The sequence below is a fragment of the Paramormyrops kingsleyae genome, unplaced genomic scaffold (genome assembly GCF_048594095.1).
Source record: "Paramormyrops kingsleyae isolate MSU_618 unplaced genomic scaffold, PKINGS_0.4 ups253, whole genome shotgun sequence".
Lineage (NCBI taxonomy): Eukaryota > Metazoa > Chordata > Actinopteri > Osteoglossiformes > Mormyridae > Paramormyrops > Paramormyrops kingsleyae.
This window is the reverse complement of record NW_027326191.1, coordinates 1,471-21,742: the sequence shown is the minus strand read 5'-3', so window position 1 is coordinate 21,742 and position 20,272 is coordinate 1,471. Positions and strand designations below refer to the sequence as shown.

The following is a 20,272-nucleotide window of genomic DNA, read 5'->3' as shown; positions in this document are numbered from 1 at the left end:
TAAGACCCACCTTAGCAAATTCAGCTGAAATGTCCTTATTTCTCATAAAACCTTGAAAGAATTGTTACCTTTCCCTTCACCTGAGTCCATATTTCTTATTCACTTTCATTTTTCACCGATTTGCCTCATAGAACATTATCAGACTTAATTTACACATAAGAAGGCCTGAAAGTATTGAATACAATTTCTAAAATGGAGCGCTGACTCCACCTGCTGGCCACACTGTTTCCATGCCCATTTCATTAAAATAGCTATATCTCTGGCATGCTTCATCCAATCCTCACAAAATTTGACGCACATCTGTGTTACTAGACTTCAGAAAGACCTTCCAAGTTTGGTGGCAATCGGTCAAACGGGGGCACTACAGCCACTGTCCTAATATGTCTAAGACCAACCTTGGTTAATGCAGCTGAAATCTGCTTATCGTTTATTTAAAAATTAAAAAATTAATCACCTTTCCCTTCATCTAAGTCCATATTTTTAATCTGCTTATATTTTCCTGCCATTTGACTTTTACAAATCTTTCAAACTTCAATCTTTCTTCAGGCTGTGTACACTGCAGCAATTACAATTTTATAATAAATTGGCCAGCAGGTGGAGTCAGCGCTCCATTTCAATAATGCCTTCAATACTTTTAGCCTTTCTCCTGTCTAAATGTATAACCTAGAATATGATACAGCATGATATTACTGCTGTTACATGTCACAATACGCAACTCAGCACTTTGTTAAGAATATGCAACACAGCCTATGTTTACACAGGCAGTATAAAAAAGAAAACTCTGTAATATCTAGACTTACCAGACCAGGTATGAAGGTCCCTAAATCTACCAACTAGTCAGGCCATCTGACCCAAACCATGCATTCAGTCAGGCTAAGGCACTCCACCACAGGGTTCTACATTCTGTCCTACATTTGCTGACCTGTTAGACCGATACTAACTAATCTATATCCTGATTTCTACCTACTACTGAGACCATCTGACCAAAACAATGCATTCAGTCAGGTTCAGGCACTACACCACAGGGTTCTACATTCTGTCCTACATTTCCTGACCTGTTAGACCGACACTCAACAATCTACATCATGATTTCTACCTTCTACTCAAACCATCTGACCTAAACAAGTTCTGTTCTGTCTGACATCTGCTGACCTGTAGTTCTGTCTGACTTTTTAGTATCCTCCTCTACGGTTTGCCCTACATCTCCTGTCACATTAGAGCTACGCTAAATCTCCATCCTGTTATGGCAGTCTAATTGTTGCCCGGTCAATTAAGTACGACATGCCAAATCAAACAACATGTAGAACTTGCTTCTGCATCTTTGCGTTTTTGCATAATTCATATTGGTCTGAAAACAAGACATTTCGTTAACCTCCTAGGATTTTCACCAAACCTACACAAATCTGGTATCATTTAAATCAGGAGACAGTCATAATAAATAATTCATAAAAAAATCATAAACTTTCCATGAGGTATAGTCACCAGCCACACACAAACCATACAGGTGCCATGCCCAATTCAATCAGACAGCTATATCTCAGGCCTGCCTCAGCCAATCATCACCAAACTTTAATATATCCTGTAGAATAGTAGTCCGGAAGGGCCCTCCAAATTTGGTGCCGATCGGTCAAACGGGGGCGCTACAACAATATAACATGTCTGTATAAACCTTGAAAATCAGTTCAACTTACATTTATCTCATTTCTGTTCTAGTGACATATTACTGGTTAAAATATTTTGTACTGCCAGTTCTGTGAGTCATGCCAAATCAAGACATATGCAATGCCCAATGATAGTCATTTTCATTCCCTTGTGATGTTTAATAACTTAATAAATAACATATTACTGTAACTTCTACAATATCCAGCCCAAGTAGGTCATTCTGGTAGTACATCAATCAGGACATTGCCCTTATGGATAATTCATAAAAATATCTTGACCTGTATGCTATGGCCACCAGCTACAACAAACCTGCACCATATCCATGCTCATTTCAATCAACCATCTGAATCTCAGCCGTGCTTCAGCCAATCCTCATCAAATTTGACGGCCTAATGTAGTAAGGGACCTCAGACAGACCCTCCAATATTGGTGCCAATCGGTCAAACAGGGGCGCTACAGCCACTGTCCATATATGTCTAAGACCCACCTTAGCAAATTCAGCTGAAATGTCCTTATTTCTCATAAAACCTTGAAAGAATTGTTACCTTTCCCTTCACCTGAGTCCATATTTTTTATTCACTTTCATTTTTCACCAATTTGCCTCATAGAACATTATCAGACTTAATTTACACATAAGAAGGCCTGAAAGTATTGAATACAATTTCTAAAATGGAGCGCTGACTCCACCTGCTGGCCACACTGTTTCCATGCCTATTTCATTCAAATAGCTATATCTCTGGCATGCTTCATCCAATCCTCACAAAATTTGATGCACGGCTGTGTTACTAGACTGCCTCAGCCAAGCTGCAAAAGACCTTCCAAGTTTGGTGGCAATCAGTCAAACGGGGGCACTACAGCCACTGTCATAATATGTCTAAGACCAACCTTGGTTAATGCAGCTGAAATCTGCTTATTGTTTATTTAAAAATTAAAATATTAATCACCTTAACCTTCATCTAAGTCCATATTTTTAATCTGCTTATATTCTCCTGCCATTTGACTTTTACAAATCTTTCAAACTTTAATCTTTCTTCAGGCTGTGTACACTACAGCAATTACAATTTTATAATAAATTGGCCAGCAGGTGGAGTCAGCGCTCCATTTCAATAATGCCTTCAATACTTTTAGCCTTTCTCCTGTCTAAATATACATCCTAGAATAGCATACAGCATGATATTACTGCTGTTACATGTCACACTCCCGCAACTCAGCACTTTGTTAAGAATATGCAACACAGCCTATGTTTACACAGGCAGTATAAAAAAGCAACTATGTAATATCTACACTTACCAGACCAGGTATGAAGGTCCCTAAATCTACCAACTAGTCAGGCCATCTGACCCAAAACATGTATTAAGTCAGGCTAAGGCACTCCACCACAGGGTTCTACATTCTGTCCTGCATTTGCTGACCTGTTAGACCGATACTAACTAGTCTATATCCTGATTTCTACCTACTACTCAGACTATCTCACCAAAACATTACATTCAGTCAGGTTCAGGCACTACACCACAGGGTCCTACATTCTGTCCTACATTTCCTGACCTGTTAGACGGACACTCAACAATCTCCATCCTGATTTCTACCTTCTACTCAAACCATCTGTTGTCCTACCTGTCCTACCTGTCCTACTTGTCATACCCTTTGGACCCTTCAGTAACTGCCTGCAGTTTCTAGTTATTATTATTATTATTTTTCGCGCCCTAAAACTGAATGTACAGCCTAAACCTTAAGAGCTAGACCAACCAAACTTGGTAATATGATGTCAATTCCTACCCGCTACTCAGATTCTCTGACCCAGGCCTGTCAGCCAGATGGGGGCGCTCTAGCGCCCCCCAATGCGTTTCAGTCCATATCTCCTGTCCTATTAGTCCTACAATTGAAATTATTTTTTCTGCTGATACAGACAGCTTTGCTCTACCAACTTGCCATTTGGACTATGAAGCTCCGCCTACTTAGATTTTTTGCTAATTTGCATAATTTGTGAAACTGACTTCTGCCTTCAAGTCCTACACTATTGGACCAAATCAGACAAATGAGGTGTCAAACCGATCAGTCCAATGAGCTTATCAAAATATATTCAAGAAAGTCAGACATTTGTCTATTTTATGGCCACTAGCCATGCCCAAATCCCACCTAAATTTGGCCTATTTCAGTCTGACTGTTATAACTTCTCCTTACCTTAGCCTACCTGAACCAAACTTACAATCCTACCTCCCTGCTCTATTATGTGGTCAACATACAATGCGGCCCACGTTTTGTCAATAGGGGGAGCTACAACTAAAATCTGCCAATATCTCCTGACTGCCTTGACCAATCTAATTGAAATTTGGCACATATGTACTACGTTCAAGCCTGAGGTCAGACATGTATCATGGCAGTCATTAGTTGTAAAATCCTGGCCACCATTAGCCAATCAAAATCAAGCAGCCATTTGACTGGCTAAACAATGAGCAATCCAAACCAAATTTGGGTTGTACATTTGTCCTCTGACCCTGAGCCCACCCTGTAAAGGACATGTCAGTCTGCCATATGGGGGCGCTACAGCGCATTTCTGCCTATTTCTCCTGAACTGTTAATTATAAAATTGACAATTGTTGCTTAAGCTATCCATTAGCTCATGACAAATTTAATATTATAAAGAACTTCATCATATCTCTTGCCATTTTTGCCTATTTTGTAAAAGTCTTAAAACAGTACTTTTTCTTAACCTCCTTGGATTTTCACCAAACCTTCATATTTCTGTGATCGTTTTAATCAGGAGACAGTCCTTATAAAGAAATATTAACAAAATCTGAAACTTTCCATGTGGTATGGCCACCAGCCGCACCCAAACCATACCGGTGCCACACCCATTTCAATCAGACAGCTATATCTGAGGCATGCCTCAGCCAATCATCACCAAACTTTAATATGTACTGTAGGACATGACTGGGGAAGGGCCCTCCAAATTTTGTGCCGATCGGTCAAACGGGGGCGCTACAGCAATATAACATCACTGTATAAACTGCAAAATCAGCTCAACTTACATTTATCTCATTTTTGATCCAGTGACATATTACTGGTTAAAATCTTTTGCCCTGCAAGTTCTGTGAGTCATGTCAAATCAAGCAATATGCAATGTCCTATGATAGTCATTTGCATTCCCTTGTCATATTTAAAAACTTAATAAATAACATATTACTGTAACTACTGCAATGTCCAGCCTAAGTAGGTCAATCTGGTAGTAGATCAATCAGGACACTGCCCTTATGTATAATTTATAAAGATATATTGACCTGTCTGTACACTATGGCCACCAGCCATACTGAACCTACAGCATTTCCATGATCATTTCAATCAAACAGCTAAATCTGAGGCATACTTCGTCTGATCATCACCAAATTTGACCCACTAATGTACCACTGCATCTCAGACAGACCCTCCAACTTTGGTGCCGATCGGTCAAATGGGGGCGCTACAGCTACTGTCCATATATGTCTAAGACCCACCTTAGCAGATTCAGCTGAAATGTCCTTATTCCTCATATAACCTTCAAAGAATTGTTACCTTTCCCTTCACCTGCATCCATATTTTTAATTTCCTTTTAATTTTCACCAATTTGCCTTATACAACATTATCAGACTTCATTTACAAATTAGAAGGTCAGAAAGCATTTATTATCATTTCTAAAATGGAGCGCTGACTCCACCTGCTGGCCACACCATTTCCATTCCCATTTCATTCAAACAGCTAAATCTCAGGCATGCTTCATCCGATCCTTACAAAATTTGATTCACTTCTGTATCACTGGACTACAGACAGACCTTCCAAGTTTGGTGGCGATCAGTCAAACAGGAGCGGTACAGCCACTGTCCTAATATGTCTAATACCTACCTTGGCTAATTCAGCTGAAATAATCTTCATAATACTTTCAAAGAATTGTTTACTTTCCCTTCACGTCAGTCCATATTTCTTAAGCGCCTTTCATTTTTCTGCTATTTGATTTATAGAAAATTATCAGATTTGATTTATAAGCCAGGCAGTATATATAGCCGATTTTTCACTTTTTTGTATTAAATTGGCCAGTAGGTGGAGATGGTGCTCTATTTATATTGCAATTTTTGGATTTTTTTTTTTATAGACTAGCCAGCAGGTGGAGTTCGTCCTCTCTTTCATTAATGCCATTCAATTCTTACAGGGCTTCTCATGTCTAGAAGAATACTTTACAAATGGAGTAAGCCACTGTTGTTTTTAATATACAAGACAGCATGTGTTCACTGAGGTACTATAAAGTAAGCTTAACTTGTATGATCCAGACTTAAAATATTAGGTATGCAGGTGCCTATTTCTACCGACTACTTAGACCATCTGACACAAACCACACATTGTTTTGGGCTGAGGCACTTCACCAAAGGGTTCTATATTCAATCCTATGTTGGTGTACTAAGGCTGCTTTTACTAATGGCAGTAGTCAAACTGCCACACCAGGGACTGCATGCATACAGCAGGCTAATATTATACATTATGGCCATTTACTATATAGTGTCATTATAGTGTAGTATGTTTTTCATTAAATGTTGCTCATGACATTGTAATACTTTTTCTATGTGTATTTCCTTTACTGCCTGTTTCACCTACTGTAATTGAAATGTATTCTGACATTTACATGTGTATGTAACATGCTTAAGAATGATGACTGTATTAATGATTATAATATTTATTATTATTCATTAGAGACATAATGGAAAACACATTATACACATTGTAAAATTGCAATTAACTACATTTGTCTTAGCCAAACATTTAGGTTTGTGTTATTGTTTCAGGAGGCTGATAAAGTACATTGAGGCCACAATAGTTGAGCCAGCACAATTGACATAATATTTTGCATATGATGTGCATACCATTCTTACATAAACAGTGTATAAAGACCACAAAGTGTGATAGTAGTACTCATATATATATACTACAAAACTCCCAACATGGCAATCTTCTTTTGAATATACAATTTAGTGTAAGTCAACACAGGCATCACAAACAAAGCTGGATCGTTATTTTGACATCAATTTAACCATGGCATCATGACTCTAAATTACATAACATATTATGTAGTACAGAACTGTTACAACACATCATTAATGTTTTGTTATTGCAGAGTAAAAGTGAAAATAACTCAATAAATACTACAAAAAAAATTGTGAGACATCATAGCAATAAACATCCACAAGCAACAGCACATTTTACTCAAAGTACCTTTGCTGTCAGACTATAGTGTGTGGAGATGATTTCTGGTGCATTTCACTTCAGGTATCTGTGTGTAGTTCATACTGTCTGTGTGCAGTCTCTGAGTTCTTTAGAGAACGCTTTGCTTGTCGACAAAATGGGCGCAGGGAAACTTGATGTGGTGAGTATGGTGTCACTGATATGAAGATAAGGCACTGGAAAAGAGAGTAAAACCAGAAAGTTGCATGTCAGCCAATCAGACACTTGCAGATGTAAAGTAAAACTACTTCACAGACAAAATAATCTTTCAAAGAGGTAAACTCACCAGGCCAGCCCATCTGATTGTTCCAATGTACTAGGCAGTGTGATGTGTTAACGAAACTTGATGTGGTGGGCATGGGGTCAGTGTCATCAACAGCAGGCACTGGAAAAGATTAAAAGATTAAAAGCATAAACTGCTATGTAAGTTAGACAAACACTGACAGAGTAAAACTAGAAGTACACCAAAGAGGAAGAAACCTCTGAAAAAGGCAAACTCACAAGGTCAGTGCCTGGTCCTCTGGTCATGTAGCATTAAGTGTGATGTGTCACACTCCCAATGTACAGCTGTATGATGGAGGATGCAGTATAGCAGAGCTTCAACAGAGAGATGTGCCTTAGCTTGATCATCAGGGAAGCACATGACAGTTGTGCCTTAGTGACCTGAGGTTATACATAGGAGAAGGCAGGTTAAAATCTGAAATATAACAATGTAGTAGGGATTTCTGACAATACTTAGTTACCCAATTTATAAGCTCATACACTGCAAACTGGTATGTTTTAAATAACATGCCCATGTTAAGTGAGAAACTGTCACTCACGCACCTTTGCTTTGCCCACCCAGTCATGGCACATCCACTGTGTCTAGATGAATGTCTCACACACACTGCCCAGCTTTCCCACTTAGATTTTAGGTCATGCACATGTATGACTGTTTAGTGTTACTTCATTTTAGCTGTTTGAAGAAACACACAAAACATACACATTACTCCAAAAATTGCATCATATACATGTTACCATAATACAGTCAGTGTACATATGTCCAACATTTCCTTTTAGAGTGTGAAAGTACACTGTACAACACTATACAGACATACGTTAGTATATGGTCTTACCTTAGCCCATAGATGTCTGTGCCTGTTCGCCCTTTCACCATTCTTTTCAATTGAAGCCTTGCTCTGTGAAATTCTATGTCTTTTTAGCATGTTTTGCAGTACAAGACATTAGTTTGGTACTGTCTACATCTGATGGTACTTCTTCATTTCCTTACATTTAATTCATTGTAATTATATATTCTATGTTATATAAACAACTACACATTTACATTTTCCAAGTGTGTGGTGCTGTGTAAAGAGGTTCAGTGCACTGTACTGGCCCACAACACAACATTTCAATATAGGCAACAATGCATTTCATGAATAGTCAATTATATGACACGACATCTAAAATTGTTTATGTTTTTGTGGAAAATTCATACCATCAACAAGTTTGGCATACTGCTGTTGTGAGGCACTTGACAGAGCACATTACCTCCCTTTTCCAAGCCCATGTCGCGTCCTCTGTGCTAATTTTCCACTAGCCCCTACCCCCACCCCCAGTGCCAGGTGCCCCATCCTCCCCTGCTTCCCGCCCAGCCCCAGCCCTAACCCTAGGCCCCCTGTCCCAGAAGCTGAAGCCCAACACCCCTGTCCTAAGATTAGCCTATGCTTAGTGGTAGCTAATATGTTATATACAAAACTACACATTTACATTTTTGAAAGGTGTGGTGCTTTGTAAAGAGGTTCAGTGCACTGTACTGGCCCACAACATAGAATTTCTATGTACGCAAGAATAATTTTTATGAATAGTCAATTATATTGCAGGATATCTAAAATTCCTTTTTTTTCATTTATAGCATTTCAAAATTTTGGGATACTGCTGTTGTGAGGTACTTCACAGAGCACATTACCTCCCTTTTCAAAGCCTACATTGCTTGCTCTGTCCTAATCTTCCACTAGCCCCCACACCAACCCCCAGTACCAGGTGCCCCATCCTAGCCGCCTTATGCCTAGCTCTAGTGACCCTCCCGTAACCTTAGTCCTATGCCTAATGGTAACCCAATCAGCCCACCTCAGACTACTCCCCAGCAACAGGCTGCCATGTCCAGCCTTAGTCACCCCTGCCTCAGCCCTAGTGCCAGCTCACTGAAGCTCAGCCACAGCCCCCTAAAGCATGGTGCCAGACTGCAGGCCCAGCAGCAGTCACCTCAAGGTTGACCCCAACCCCCAAAGCCCAACATCAGCCTCAGGCTAAATGCCAAGCCCTGAAACACCAGTTCCACTGCTAAACTCTGAGGCCCAGTTGCAGCCTTCTGAAGGCCAGCCCCAGTCCTAGCCCCCCACAGCCTACTGGCAACCCCAGTGGTAGCTACTGATGGCTAGCCCCAGGCCTAACCCCTAAAGCTTGGCACCAGGACAAACCTCCCTGCCAACCCCCCCTTAGGACAGCCACAGCCCCAGTCGCAGTGCCAGCCTCCCTCCCTGCAGCACAAAATTTATGTTTCTTACTGATAATATCTTTCATACAGTTTCTTATAGATAATGTAGCACTACACATTTATGATGGCTGAAATACGTCGGCATTGCTGAAACAAAAATTCTGTTAGTCAAAATGTCTTTCACATACACATGATCAATCAAAGTGCCTTTCCCAGTGGTTGCTTCTTTCACAAGTTGAGCATACCCATGTTCTTCCATAAAATTAGCAATTGTACTTACTGCCAAATGATTTACTGCATGACAATTTTTTTTGTTTTTTTATACAGTTTCTTATAGATAATGTAGCACTACACATTCATGATGGCTGAAATACGTCGGCATTACTGAAACAGAGATGCTGTTAGTCACAATGTCTTTCACATACACATGATCAATCAAAGTGCCTTTCCCAGTGGTTGCTTCTTTGACAAGTTGAGCATACCCATGTTCTTCCATAAAATTAGCAATTGTACTTACATGCAAAAGATTTTCATTGAAGTCGCCCATGATGATTTTCCCACCTTCCACACTGTCCAACCGAGTGATCAACTGCATCAGGTTCTTCTGAAAGATTGTCAGATTATACGAGGGTGGTCTGTATAGTACGAAGACTGTTGTTCTTAGTAGGCCCACACTGAACTGCACACACTCAATGTTGACACACTGCACATCAGTCACAGTACAGTTGGTATGTTCTTTATAATACAAACCCACACCACCATGTTGTTGCTTCTTCAGTTCTGCAAAGATAGCATCACTACCATCATATGCCTGATGTCTGGGCTTCCCATGGTATGAAAATCCAGGCAGCTGTACATCTTCTGTGTCTTCCTCCAAATTTAACCATGTCTCTGTCAAGCAGATGATATCAGCTTCCATATACCTTCTGTCTTGCTTTAGGTCATCCAGGTGACATGTAAGTCCTTCAACATTATGTAGGAGAATTTTGCATGATGATGGCACTTCCATGACAGGCTCAATAAACACAGGCATGCTTTGCATTGCAGTCTCAATGTCTTGTTTTGCATATATAGCAGTCTCCTTAAAGTCTTCTATTATGAGGCCTTCCAGAGAAGTCACACGGCTTAATGCTACATACGCTTGTCCAGCTGCAAATATCTTCTTTAGTGATACAACAGCCTTATCCACTGTCAGACCTTGTACTTTGTGTACTGTACAAGCCCAAGCTAATTTCAACGGAAACTGCCGTCGTGTTCCACCACTGTTTGTCACTCTCTCCTCCTCTGGTTTGATTCGTGTAGCTTTGTCCAACCCTGCTTTTAGGCATGGCTTCTTTCCTCTGAGCAACTTTCCAGCTGCTTCGTTATCAAACGTGATGTATATCTCTGATGGAAAATCCTCATCAGTATCAAAGCAGATGTCACTGACTGTACCAAATGCACCATTTACCAGGCCGTCTGAAACATCAATGTTTTTCAGCAGCATTACTCGTGCATTGACACCTACATGTAGTGATTCTAGGAGACATGTCTTCTGAACATTGGCATGATGTCCATGTTTCCTTTCCAGTCTGCCAGTTGCAGCAACCCTTTCAAAATCCTGTGCATGAATGATGACATGGTCTGAGCATATATTCCGCAGCATACGGTAGTTATGCTGATCAACTTCGTCATTGGTTGCATAAATATGAAGAGCAGTACTGTCTTGTCCTTCGCCTGTCAGACATTGTTTCAGCATAGCGATGTCTTCCTCCAGCATTGCATCACCCCTTTTGCGTTTCCTTAGTCGATTCAGCAACTGTGCAAACTCCATATCTTTCTGTCTCATAATTTCAGTCAGCTCCACCATAGCAAAATGATTCTGCCATAGATTCACACCTTTACCCTTAGTATACAAAGCTTTCCCTTTCACAGGACAAAGCTGGTAGAAATCTCCAACAGCAATGATTGAAACATTTCCAAAAGCAGAATAATCTCCAATTTGTTTGATTTGTCTTAATCTGCCATGAATATACGCAAGCAGCTTGTGATCAACCATTGAAATTTCATCTATAATCAATATCTGCAGGTTTCCCAGTTCAGCTCTCAATGAATTTATTTTTTCATCTCCAAGTGGTTCATATGGCAACTTTACATCTGTTGCAATATGGAAACAGGTGTGTATCGTTGCAGCTTTTATGTTGTAAGCACTAACTCCAGTTGGAGCAGTCAGTAACACATGGGCCTCATCTGGATTATGTGACAACTGACGCAAGATATGAGCTGCCTCATACTGTATTGCTTTGATCAAGACAGACTTGCCCACACCTCCAGGTCCAGATATGAATACATGAAATGGTTCTGGGTTTTCACCACGTGCCTTCTGTAAGCACCAGTTTCGTATTTTGTAAAAGATCTCAGATTGCTTGTTATTCAGTGAGCGAAGCAAAGCCAAGGCTTCCTGCTTGGACATACCACAAGGATTGTCATGCAACATATAGCGACTCAGTCTTGGTAACAAATCTGGTATCTCATCACGTTGTTCTCTCATTTCTGGTGTAATGTTGGATTTGCCGGCAAGACACTCTAACCGTTCACGTTCAGTCTCTGGACAAATCTCTGCCCAAGCATCTTCCAATGCACCATGCAGCTGTAGATCTTCCTGAGCTTTGTCTATTGCACGTGATTCCTTTTCAAAACTTGACATGTTTGACTCCACAACCAGTTTCACTGAATGCAATTCATCATCAAGAAACTTAACACAACCAATCTCATAGAATTCCTGGTAAGTGCCAAAAGTAGAAGGTTTTAACTGTGCATCGAAATAATGTGGCAGAAAAAGTTGCAAAATGCTGTGGTAATATTTTTCTGGATCCTTTGTGGGTGAAAAGCGAGCATACCGAACAACAGCTGCATCTGTGCGTGTCCTTTTTTTCACAAATCCTAATTTTCTGTCCAACTGCACACTTCCAGGGCATGAGCTTTGAGACTTACATAGTATTCTGTACTCAGATGCAAATCTCGCCAGGCACATTCCTGCAAACACTTCTGTTTCTGGTCTGGCTTTATATCTATCAGTGATACTGTTCATCCAAATTCCTTGTTCATCATCATTCTCACACTCAGCTTTCTTCCGTATGATGTTCAATGGAAGGCTCATTTTTACCACATTTTCTCCAGTTGGGATAAACTGCACCTTCCGTGATCCCTCTTTCAACCTCATGTTAGTCAGACGATAAACACTTTCTTGAGCTGAAACTTCACGATTGTGTAGGAAAACACTGCCAAGTTGCCGAAGAGCTTCTTTTGCATCAAGGTTACCTTGCTGGGTGGCCTCTTTCTGAGCATTTGCCAGTAGCAGTCCCATCTCTCTCTCAGCTTTGGAAATATAAGAAATGATGTACACAATACATGAATATGCATCAACCACAAACTGAATGTCCATGTTTGCATTCCAACAGCGTAAAAGGTCTCTGTTATATTGGTTCACCCACACTTCACATGGTCTCCTCTTAAGAACAATGGTAGTTTTCTTTGTGATTCTTGAGTACGCAGCTTCAAATATTTCCTGACTGATACCAATTGTACTAAATAAGCAATCAACAGAGTCATAGTTGGCCTCAGGGTTTAGAACAGCATCCTTCACTTTTTTCATTATAGCATCTGCTACCTCTTTTTTCAGGGGCTGTCCGTCTGTCTCACCATCTCCAAGTTTGCATGATGACACAAATGTTCTGTTGCTTGGAGGACGTGGGAAATTGAATCTACAAGTTTTCCCTTTTTTCTTGCATGTTTTTGAGTGCTTCTTACTATGTTGCTGTACACTACATACAATTTCATGCATTTCATCATTACCCTCTGGCATTTCACATGTCACATAGTGATCAATGAAAGCTGATACTTCATCTTCATCATCTTTGCCAACCTTAGGTGCATCTTCCACCCAAAACAAACAGTGAGTGTGAGGTGATCCCCGTTGCTGAAATTCTATTCTGTAGAAATAGTCAAGTATTTTGCCAATGGGTTGTGCTTCTGACATTATGACATCTTTCAGAAAGCAGTGGAATCGATAGTCAAACATTCTAGCAGCTGTCACAGGATTGTTTTTCAACAGTGCACACCTTTCTGACCAGTCGAGCTCAGCACTTGATGCATCTATGCCGTCTTGTTTGAAGATTGCTGTCATCAGTTCTGTCCAACGTAAATCAGCTGAAGAAAAGGAGCAAAACCATGTGGGAATACCAAGCTGTCTTACCATCGCAAACAAATCTTTCTGAACACTTTGCCAAAAAACAGGGGTGCCTCTGATTGGTCTTAGAAATTTATAACCTTCATCAAAATTGAACATCTTTTGTAGAGACTCCTTATTTGTCAAAGTTTCTGATGTGACAGGACACCTATCCCGTGCATCATAGCCTTTTCTCACAGCAATTGACACATTTGACACAACCTGCTGAAGCTCAGACAAATACTGCCCATAAAATATATAGTCTAAGTTTTTTCCAAAACGTCCATCTGCATTAAGAATTCTTGTATTTAAATACCTACACAGTGTCAGTTTTTCCTTCTTTCTGTCATGAAAAGTACCTGTTCCTTTTGGGAAAAGGACTGGAAAACATTTAGCTTCATTTGACTCATCAGTTAGAAGCCTCACTGGATTGTTTCCTTCTGCAGGTGCCATAGACATGATTCCATCAAAGTGCTGATCCAAGATCTCTTGTGCTATGTCTACAGGTTGAAGACACGTATCCATATACATGCCATGTTGTTGTCTATCCTGCAGAGTTTCATCCATTTCCTCATCCTCCATGTTATTTTCATTACAGTCTTCATTTGCATGTATGTCACTTACATCACCAGGTATTTCTTTAGTTTTCTGCAGGGGATTGATCCAGTCATTGTTGAACTCCACATTGCTGTAAAATTTGTTATTCTCTGTAAGATACACCAAAGCCTTCTTTATTTTTTCTGGATGCACAAATTCATATTTGTAATGCCCTTTGTAAGTTAACTTCCGCTTCAACTTTACACGTATCATAAGGTCATCATTGTTGACTCTTGGTAAAACTTCAGCTACATTTGGAACACTAGATGGGACACAAGTCACAGGACCATGAACACCATTTTGTCCACCTTTTGGCAAAGAAACAATTCTCATGAAAGGAATATGTATAGCAATCAGATGCTGTTCCAGTGAATTTAGACGCTGTAACTCTACAGGGACTGGGTCTAAAGCTAGATTGTTTGCAACACTCTCTGCTGGCAGTTTTCCATCAAGAATCTTTCTGTGACACGTGTGGCAGATCCACAAGGAACCTCTAGGGCCAATAACACTGCTACAATCATCAGAACACATATCTACACAATTATGCAAGTATGTCTCAGTTATACACTGTGATGCCACTAACGCAATTGCCTGTGATTTTTTGAAGTACTCATCTTTCTTGCAAATCAGAACTTGGTATTTAAATAGCATTCGATGACACACTGAACAAATGTATTCTGGGCCTTTAGTTATTTTCTGTCTAAACTGTTTAATCACATACTTAATGTCTTTTCTGTTATCCTTCTCTTTACTCCGTTTTCCAGTATTTCTGCTTTTCACTGCGGTGGCATAACAGCTATCTGTCTTATATCTATTACTGCAACTTTGCTTCTGAGCTGATTGGTATACTGGATTACAATGGTAGGCTTCAAATTTCTGTTTCTTCACAGCTTCTCTGTAACTTTCATTTGTGGCATGCTTACTAACCATAAAGTCTTTTACACGTTGCCTGTGTTCAATGTCAGTTGCATACTTCTGCACACTTGACTGCTTCATACGGTGCCTGTGTTCAGTGTCTGTTGCATACTTAATCACACTTGACTGCTTCACACGTTGCCTGTGTTCAGTGTCTGTCGCATACTTGCTCACACTTGACTGCTGCACACGTTGCCTATGTTCATTATCTGTCGCATACTTGCTCACACTCGACTGCTGCACACGTTGCCTATGTTCATTATCTGTCGCATACTTACTCACACTTGACTGCTGTATATGTTTGCGGTGACCTAAGTCTGTTGCATACTTACTTACACTTGACTGTTTCACATGTTCTCTGTACACTTCATCCTCATGGTAGCGCTTTATGCTTCTCTCAAGTTGTTCCTCCTTGTACACCATACTTTCTTCATACCGTCTTTTGCCTCGTTCCAGTTTTCGTCGACTTGATGCCATTTCAGATGGTGTGTTGTGAATTTCAGAGCATCGTGTGGCACAACTCTCAGTATCACGCCCTTTCACACAAGTTACAGCCTCATAGTGTGACTCATTACAATGTTTCAGGTATATACCTCTCGGATCAGAACCAATACATGTGGAGTACTTCAACCATTTGTTATTGGAGTATGTGAAAATATGCACACCAAGCAGATCAGCAGCAGCTTGAATCTCTACCTCAGATGCCCAAGTACCAACATATTTCATCCGTGATGCAGTGACATACTCAGTGACAGAAGAGTGACCTTCCCTAAGACAAGCAACATACCTGGATTGATTTTTTAGTATGTGACCAACAACAGCACGTCTAATTTTCCTGTGTTCTTTCTCATTTCCAGTAATAGCAAAAGCCAGAGATCTGAAAAAGCAGTTACCATCACCAGTAATAGGCACCATTCTGCAAGGGTCACCCATTGGAAACTGTGCAGCCATGTTTACATCACCATGATCAATGTACACCACACCAAGCTTACAGGAAAGGCTTCTTTGCTGCTGTGTTGTCAAAGGACTGAACAAAAACTGCTCACTGCATAACTCACTGATAAATACTACATCACCTTCATTACTCACATGCATATCAACCTCAGGTTCTGCATCGTCTGTCACATTTGGCCTTACCACACCATATTCGCTCTCTGACATGCTGGCAAACTGCTGGACTCTGGTCACTGAGGAGTCACCGTCTGGATGGTCTGACATGCTGGTAGGCTGGTTGAGACTGGTGACTGAGGAGTTACCATCTGGATGCTGGTGCAGGATGCTTCGACTGGTCACACTCACAGCTGTAATCTCAAACTGTTCCCCTGTTGCATCTAAAGACAGTCCTAGGGTATTCACATGGTCTAGCAAAGAATCTATGGTAAAGTGGTACACCAATATACTTCTGCCTGATGCATCGCTTGCTCCATCTCCTCGTCGGGAATGGGAGTCGATCACCACATACCATGACCCTTGCTTAATGATGGCACATGTATTAACTTTAAGAGTAAAAAGACATGCATCATACTGTGAGAATACTTTTCTTACCGCTTGATCAGCTGACATGAGAATGTTGCACATATCTCCATATTCGCTCACACCAAACAAGCCAACAAACATGTCATCATGGTAGTTTATTTCAAATTTATCACCATTCAATGTGTACTCAGTTGGTAGATCTCTCACAAACAGATACCCAGAAGCATCTTGAATTCTCCCAGCATCTCTGATGGTAGTGTAGAGGTCATCTCCATTCAGCAGTACTTGATCAATGTCTGTGACTGACCAGCTTAAAACGTTCTTTATCTTACACATTAGTATGGCAATCAAACTATTAGCAACACATTGCTTGTTCCTGTTAACACCAAATTGTGGGTGTCCTTGATGGAAGGAGCCTCTCACAGTACGTGCCTGAGGAAAATGAGGAGATGCACAGATATTTACAGGGTTCAGATGCTGCTCTTGATCAACGGTACATTCAAATTTTGCCAAGGGTTTTGCCAGAGGAATTGCCAAGGAGTTTGCCAGAGGAATTGCCAGAGGAATTGCCAGAGGAATTGCCAGAGGAATTGCCAAGGAGTTTGCCAGAGGAATTGCCAAAGAATTAGATGGTCGCATGGATGGTAATATAGATGGTCGCATGGATGGTAATATAGCTGCAGCCTTTCTTTTTTGAGGCGGCTGCAAAACCTCGTCATCAGTCAAAGCCTTGTCTTTATAAAGAGAAGGTATAAACAAATTGTCATCAGTCCTACAAATGGCACCCAGGGTGGGAACCTGGTGGTCATGGCTCGTCGGGCAAGTCACAGTCAGGATCTTTTTGGTATTCCAGTAGGGGGGAAAAGAAATAACCCCGTCAGTCATAGCCATGACAGAGTCAGGCCGCGGCTGTGCGGCCTGCTCAGGTTGTTGGTCGTGGCTCGTCGGGAAAGTCACAGTCGTGATCTTTTTGGTATTCCGGTAGGGGGGAAAAGACGTAACCCCGTCATCAGTCATAGCCACATCAAAACTATCAGCAGCTCGCCGCCGGTCCATCAGCCTCTTCTTCGCTGCTGCTGAACGCTTGGACGCCTTGGTGCGAGGCATCTGCAAATGAACAAGGGGGGGGACACAACACAAGGCACACCTGCTTACAACCTTACTTTGCACTGACATCTCAATTATACGTCCTAATAGCTAGGGATGTACACTTGTAATTTAAAATCACAGGTTCAAATCCCCAAGCAAGGTACCACTGAGTTACCCTCAGCAAAGTACCACCTCGAACAACTGCTCGAATGATGCATCTGTCAAGTTGTTCCTCCTTGGATGTAACTTCATAGCATCTTCTCTTCTGCCAGTTTCCAACAGTGTTCCATACGGGTTACATGTAGAAGACATTTTATGGTCGTGCAGTGTGTGGTGACTCAGTAATTATCAGTTATCACAAAACTAATTTTGATTGATATGTATTAAAACAATTACAATGCTGTTCTTCTGTGAGAACTATGTACACTAACACAACTCGGCTACTTAGAATCAGTGATGCAGCTAAATTAATATTGAAGTGTATGGACAGTGAACCACAATTTACACAATAAACATTTTATGAAATGCTTTAATGATGCATCTGTCAAGTTGTTCCTCCTTGGATGGAACTTCATAGCGTCTTCTCTTCTGCCAGTTCCCAACAGTGTTCCATATGGGTTACATGTAGAAGATATTTTATGGTTGTGCAGTGTGTGGTGACTCAGTAATTATCAGTTATCACAAAACTAAGTTTAATTGATATGCATTACTTAAAGCAATTACAATGCTGTTTTTCTGTGAGAACTATGTTCTATATCTCAGCTACTTAGAAACAGTGATGCAGCTAAATCAATATTGAAGTGTCTGGACAGTAAACCACAATTTACACACTAAACATTTTATGAAGCATTACAATCCTTATCCTACAATCAATCTCTCACATGACTTTCATTGTTAAAATGACACACTTACCTGTGAAGTCACACTGCAAAACAATATTACACAAGCTTCACCTCAACACTAACTGATGGGTTTCTCACATGTATTTCAATTTTTCCTGTCACTACAATGCAATTTATTACAAATGCTACAAATTACTAATCTCACAGACACAAATATACCTTAAAATCAATATCATGGCCATTTACCATATTGGGGAAAAAGCACCTCTGCCACTATATATTCAATGTCCTGTTGCATAAACAACTCTGTTAATTTTTATGTTTTAAATTGAATTTAAGTAAGCACTTTTTTTTTTTACACAGCATGTACCTACAGTACAGAAAAGTCTTCGTACTAGTGTAGCACAAACTAAAACCGTACGTTCCTTTAAATCAGACCTAGATAAGATTAACAACTATAACATATTAAACAATAACAATTACCTATAAAATACTATGCTTCTCTTCCTATAGCAAATGCATTTAGAGCATACTGCTGAAGTATGGAATAGTCTTCCAGGTAGTAAATTGTAACCCAAAACCCTGGGTTACCTTGAATCAGATAGATAAGATTTTAACAACTAACATATTAAGCTTCTATTTCTATAGCTAACTGATGTAGTGGCAATGCTAACTTCTCCAAGTGCACAAAGCATACCGTTTATCACTTTCTCCTTGGAAATGTCTTTCTCCAGCAGAAATCTGTAGAGAAAAGTGACAGACGACTTTCATAGCATCAACATTTCTCAATAGTCAGTCTTTATTGAAAACACCATGTACATTTGAAACCTTCTCCACAGTCATTCTCAAACAACTGGTGGTAGACAGCAGCTTCAAAATATTCACCTTTGATCCCTCTGTCGTCAGACCTCTTGAAAGTCTATAAAGACAAGATGTATGACTTAACTGACATGTGTATACATTTCATTAGTATACGAAACATGGATACCACAAACATTTTTTTACTGTAGCATTCCAAGCAGTCCTTTAACATCAAGTTTCTTTCATAATGGCTTACATTACTAGTAAAATACATATTACATTTTTACTGTAAAATATACGCAGTAAATTCACATCGACTGAGCAGAATGACAAAAGTGCACCCTACAAACATCGCTGCGATGTAATGCAGCCTCACATACATTTGTTTCACACCGGTCTGTATCTGTTTTCGTACTGTTACAGTTCCTAAACACGCAGGCATGGCTCCTTGCCGGTTAATTCTGTCGGTATTTACCGTGAACTGCTGCAGTAGTAACTAAGCAGTCATTGCCTTACTTTACAGGTCTATAACTACGACGTAACCACTACGGACGTTTAGCATGCAACTTACGGTAATACCGTAATGGACTGCTGCCGAATCGTTATCGGCTGCATTGCAAAATATGTTACTTTAAAATATATGGCTACATAGATGGGGATAGAGTAAAGCGCCTTCAGACAATTTAATGTTGTGAACCAAATAAAAGTATATTTAATTGTAAATTGATAACCGGATAGTGATCACATTGAAGATTTCAATATTAAGATTCTTCGTCACATACATAGATATAACAAGTACAACATGCAGTGAAATAAACCCTGACCAATCTAAAGACTGTGCAAAACGACATAGAGTAAAAAAATACAAAATGTACGACTTGTATTCCGTACATGTGCGCATGCTCAGCAAAAACAAGACACCTAAAATGGCCGACACGGAAACCGCTCTGTGGCGCATTTAAT

The 20,272-nt window shown here is 40.2% G+C and overlaps 1 protein-coding gene across 1 annotated transcript; it reads right to left on the bottom strand.

The window, feature by feature from the left end:
• Nucleotides 1–9,383: 9,383 nt before the first annotated feature.
• On the bottom strand, nucleotides 9,384–19,515 carry LOC140587462 (uncharacterized). Its single transcript, XM_072708724.1, has 6 exons — nucleotides 19,394–19,515; nucleotides 19,206–19,249; nucleotides 16,647–17,684; nucleotides 16,191–16,367; nucleotides 9,768–15,335; nucleotides 9,384–9,425 (listed from the first exon to the last, which is right to left on the bottom strand). The coding sequence occupies exons 3-6, from the start codon at nucleotides 17,682–17,684 to the stop codon at nucleotides 9,384–9,386; spliced, it is 6,825 nt and encodes a 2,274-aa protein (XP_072564825.1). The 5' UTR covers nucleotides 19,206–19,249; nucleotides 19,394–19,515.
• Between the last annotated feature and the right edge of the window lie 757 nt (nucleotides 19,516–20,272).

Coding starts and splice junctions, on each gene's coding strand:
- LOC140587462 (XM_072708724.1), bottom strand. CDS start 17,684: ATGCCTCGCACCAAGGCGTCCAAGCGTTCAGCAGCAGCGAAGAAGAGG. Junction 16,368..16,646: donor TCATGTCAGCTGATCAAGCG/GTAAGAAAAGTA, acceptor ATCCTGCACCAG/CATCCAGATGGTAACTCCTC. Junction 15,336..16,190: donor AACCTGAGGTTGATATGCAT/GTGAGTAATGAA, acceptor CGTGTGCAGCAG/TCGAGTGTGAGCAAGTATGC.